General features: G+C 36.1%; 1 protein-coding gene across 1 annotated transcript; it reads left to right on the plus strand.

Annotated features, from left to right (window-relative positions):
• Positions 1–1,827: 1,827 nt before the first annotated feature.
• LOC111150565 (E3 ubiquitin-protein ligase RLIM-like) lies at positions 1,828–5,009 on the plus strand. Its single transcript, XM_022508051.1, has 2 exons — positions 1,828–2,068; positions 3,367–5,009. The coding sequence occupies exons 1-2, from the start codon at positions 1,828–1,830 to the stop codon at positions 5,007–5,009; spliced, it is 1,884 nt and encodes a 627-aa protein (XP_022363759.1).
• The last annotated feature ends 205 nt before the right edge of the window (positions 5,010–5,214 follow it).

The raw sequence follows: 5,214 nt of genomic DNA on the forward strand, positions 1-5,214 counted from the left end.
TGACTAAGGGGTTTTTCCTTTGAGAAAATCAGGATGCTATTATCATAAGTATGTTAAGTGGACACTAAGCCGGTAAAAATAAAATCCATTATCTGTACTCAAAAAAATAATAAAACATCTTAATATGTGCCCTATTTCTTACAGGAAAAACTCAAAACTCAATTTATAATCTATATCAATTATTTCATCTGGAATAAATTTGATATCATTTCCACCCCAACTCCAATATTGTGGCCACAGCTCCCCAAAGAAGCCAAGGTCTTTCAGGTCTATTCCTTCAGTCTGACATACTCTCTCTTCACCAACACATAGCCAACTGACACTTTCCACCAGTAGAAACTCATAATTATATTTAAAGATCCAGATTTAAATGTACTATCTGTGAACTCTTCCCTAACCCCCATTAAATAACATCACAAATTTCCTTGTACTTATACAATATTATAGATATAAATCTCTTATCACATATAATATATTGTATTTTCACAGTTTCTATGTGATAGTTCCATCACCTGGAAAATAAATTACTTGGGAGTACAGACTTCTGCAATATTTGACATATCTCTAGTGGATATTAACTGACTGTTTAGACTGGACAGATTCATTGTTAAGTCCAGTTGAATAATATTTCAAATTCCATAGCCAAATCTTGTCTTTACACGAACAACTTGAAGGATTCCAAAACAAGTGTTAAGTGGGACTGGTTAGATTAATGAGTCCAAAAACTCTTCTAGGTCTCCTTCAGACAGCACTGCAACTGAGCATTATTACCATGCCATCCTGGCTGCACTAACATACATGGAACAAAATCAGTAGAATCAGTACACATTTCAATAGGCAAGGCAACTCTTTTAAGTTTGTTTTAAAAGTGCCTGTGAAGTTCTGGCTAGACTTAAGAATTATTTATAATATTTATGAGAAAGGAGAACAAAAATGAAACTATGTTTTTGTGGAAAATTCCTTAAAGAATTGACCAGAAAGCCTGACAAAGTTTTTGTTGTTGTTTTGTTTTGCTTTAACAGAAGTTTGAGGGACTGCATAATAAGAGTGAAAGGATTTAAGAGTAAAAAGGATTAAAAAATATTTTAAAATAATAAATTAAAAAAATGATAATAAAAGAGTGAAAAAGAAAAGACCCAGCAAAAGAAATTCAGCTATAGCTCTGGTAAATTATCAAAAAATGTGGGTTTTCTTACTGAGTATCTATGATTTGAGGAATTCATGAGGAGAAAAGAGAGACTTCCCTGGGCACCTGAAAATTAGAATTGTTCCACTTGACTAGAATGACTTCGGTGCGACATTTTGAAGAAGGCAGTCATATGTAGTATAAGTAACTACATTCGGGTTCTTTAATTTAATATCCAAATAACTAGAGCATAGCAGAGCCTGGAAAGCCTCCTGAAAGCCGGGGAATAGGCTCATGTAGATAAAAAGAGGTAAAGGACAGTGCTTGGCACACAAGTAAGCCTCTGTAGTATTTGCTGGTTTAAATGAAAATGAAACCTACCCTGAATATAGTCCCTAGTTGGTAACAAAGGGGAAGATAATGGATACCTAGGCAACGGTGTCTAGCAAGCTTCCACATAAAGGCGGTTCTCAACTAAGGACTCATCAGAAGCCGCAGAGCGGCGGTCAGGGATGTGGAAGAAACCTACGCGGAGGCAGATCCAACCGCATCCAGTCCTGCCACACTCCAACCGGAGCAGAAAGAGAATTCAGTTAGTATATTTCATAGATTACACAGATTTATTTGAACATAAATTAAAACTGTTATTGTTTTTCAACAGCATGTCATAAAAGTCAGATATCTTCTACTCGCTCATCAAGATGGAAAATTCAGGTTTCGACGATGAAGACAAACCTGCAGCCCTGCGCAGAAATCAGAGGGACCGATTGGTCCGGGAAGAAGATTTCTATCAATTTGTAAATAACCTGAGTGAAGAAGATTACAAGCTTATGAGGGATAACAATTTGCTAGGCATTCCCGGTGAATCTACATTAGAAGAGTTGCAGAGGAGACTTGAACGAATTAAAGACAACCCACCACAAAATTCAGACGAAAATACAGGTATATTTCACTTTTAGGGAGAATAGAATGGGACGGGTAAGGAACGTCATAGTAGTGTCAGCCAAAGATAATACAAAAGTGGCACACATTAATTTGGGTGCTAAGTAACTTCTCATTAAAAAGAACTGGTATTTACCTGATTTGGGGGGAGAATGTCGAGGTATGTTTTTTCCCCCAATTCATATTTGGGTTACTTTAATTGGGAAACAGTGTGAAATAGCCTATTGATATTTTTCTTGGTTTTCCACCTCAACTAAAAGTTCCTCCTACTTCCTGAATTATTTTTTCTATAAAGACATGGACTTCCTCACCAGCAAAAAATACTATATTCTCTATCTGGGGGTAATTTTGCTCCCAACCCCCAAGGGACATTTGACAATGTCTGGAGAATTTTGATTGTCAAAAATGATGAGTGGGTGTTACTGGCAAATAGCGGCAGAAGCCAAGGATACTGCCAAACACCTTACAATGTATAAGATAGCTCCCCAAAACCCAAGACTCATCCAACACTAAAATGTCAACAGTGCTAAGGTTGAGAAATCCTGCTCTAATTAAGTCTGGTGTTTCTCTCCTAGTATAAAGTAGAGAATTTTACAATTGAATGAAGATGATACATAATAGTTCAGTTCTTAAATATGGTTTCATATATACTATGCTAGGTTCAGTCTCTCCATTTGAGCTGACCTTCAGTTTCATGTCAACTCAAAATCTTGGTAACATCAAGAAGTATTCAAAAACTTTAAAACCTATAAACTTTATTTAAATTTGAGCAATGGTTACAATGGTCTTATATTTTTTAAAAAAACTTTATATATTACCATAAGCACTTAAAAGCCTAGAAGAATTAATGTTGTATGCTAATGAGAAGTAGGCAATAATGTAAATTGAACTAAAATACTAGCGCTGTACCTTCACCTTTTTTAATTGCATTAGTGTTTTGACAGTGGAGTGAAAAAATGTTGTCTCTTGACTGTCTTCCCATGGTGGTACACAGGGCCATGCATAAGATGAAATATTGAAAACAGACTTTCTCCAGATTCCTTTAAAAAAATTCTCTAAATTTACCTAGGATTAACTAACTCTTTTCAGAAGGAACTCAAACTGTCCTGCCTTCACTTATAAATCTAGAAAATGTAGTTTATAAAATATTAACTCTATAAATGTGAAATATGTTAAGAATATCTGAGTATTAAAGTTCTAATTTTTTGTTTGCTTTTGAAATAAGATTTCAGAGTGCTATTTTATGATGCTTCTAATTCTGGTAGTTCCTTTCTGCCACTACTTTTTTTTGTAAACAGGTGGAGGAGATTCTTCTGATAATACATCTAGTGGTGACTCTCTATTAAACTGGATTAACTCTTTCCAACAAACTGAAAATGTGACAAGTGGGCAAACAGAACACCAAATTTGGGAAGAACTGAGCCAGATTAATTCAAATAACAATAATACCAGATTTGGTTTAGAAATGAATTTTAATGTTAATAATGGGAGCCCAAATCCAGAGAACAAAGATGGACCATCTATAAGATTTCCCAGAGGAGACAATACAGAAAACATCCAAAGGCAAGCGGAAAATACACAGTCTGAATCAACATTTATAAGACCACCTATGTCAGAACAAAGTACAACTGAAGCATTAATAGAAGTACCAGTTACTAGAGGTCAGCGAAGAGCAAGAAGCAGGAGCCCAGAGCATCGAAGAACCAGAGCAAGAATTGAAAGTAGTTCAGCTCCAAATTCATGGAGTGATCTTTTACTAAGATTTCATCAGAGTCTAGCACCTGAGACTTTTGAGCAGCTTCTGGAAGAGGAGAATGAGTTATTTTCTAGAATTCAGCACCAAGAAACATCTAGACAGCAAATAACTGGAACTGAGCCACAAAATAGGGGTCTTTTTTCAACTTCTGGAATAACGAATGCTGTTCAAGAAGAAAGTTCTCCAGATACAACCAGTGATGGTGAATCTTGGGAAGTGGAACATATAAGTTCAACCACATTGTTCAATCTTGAGGTAGAACAAGTTCATCTTGGGGCATATTCTCATAGTGATAGCATAGCTAGCAGAACTCCGTTAACATATGAGACACCAACTTTAGAAAGTGAACAAGGAGGACTTTGGAATATGTTTCCATCTTTTGAGCAGACAGATGCAACAACTTATCTCAGTACCATGGGAATTCCCATTCACAGAATTTTAAATACTGATTTAAATGATACAACATCTATTACAATTCAGAGCACATTAACACAGACAGTGACAACATTCAGTGGCTCAATTGACCTTATGGACAGTGACAGTGATTTAGTGCATAGTGTCTCACCCTCAAGTGAAAACATGGAAAGGGCAGAGTCACCAGATGAAAGAGATGGTTCTGGTGGTAGGACTAGTTCTGGTTCCAATTCAAATACTAGTTCTGATTTCCATTCAAGTTTTCCATTGATTTCTAGTTCAAATTCCAGCTACATAACTAGTTTCAATTCTAGTCCTATTTCCAGTTCCAGCTCCAGTGATGAAAATTCAGAAATTAGATCACTGATGTTTGACGGCACTAATGAAATAAGCTTATCATCAGGCTCACCATCAGAAGCTAGGCAAGAAAGTAGACCTATGAGCCCCATAATATTTGATGAAAGTGACTCTTGGACCTCCCTTAATCTGGACCATTTTTTCCTCTTGAATGAAGACTATCATGACCAAACTACAGGACTCACCAAAGCACAAATTGACAACTTGGCTGTAAGATCTTTTGGTAAAAGTGGTGCATTAAAAGCCTGTAGTATTTGCATCACAGAGTACACAGAAGGCAACAAACTACGCATCCTACCTTGCTCCCATGAATTTCATATCCACTGTATCGATAGCTGGCTGTTGGAGAACTCTACCTGTCCTATTTGTCGTAGGAAAGCAGTAGAGTCTGGTGAAAGAGAAAATTCTAATTGAGATCTGAATTTTCAGCTATACAAACGGTTATAGTGATGGACAAACAGTAGTCACCTGCCTGATGTCCACTTTTGGAGTGATTTTTAAATATAATAATCTGAATCTAATCTAAAATTGAATCCTGAAAAAAAATTAAATTGAATCCCCATATAATAATCTGAACTGAATCACTGGTTCCTGAAGGAATGTTTGGATTTTCCCCAAT

The sequence above is a fragment of the Enhydra lutris genome, unplaced genomic scaffold (genome assembly GCF_002288905.1).
Source record: "Enhydra lutris kenyoni isolate GAN:26980312 unplaced genomic scaffold, ASM228890v2 scaffoldscaffold23, whole genome shotgun sequence".
NCBI lineage: Eukaryota > Metazoa > Chordata > Mammalia > Carnivora > Mustelidae > Enhydra > Enhydra lutris.

Coding starts and splice junctions, on each gene's coding strand:
- LOC111150565 (XM_022508051.1), top strand. CDS start 1,828: ATGGAAAATTCAGGTTTCGACGATGAAGACAAACCTGCAGCCCTGCGC. Junction 2,069..3,366: donor AAATTCAGACGAAAATACAG/GTATATTTCACT, acceptor TTTTGTAAACAG/GTGGAGGAGATTCTTCTGAT.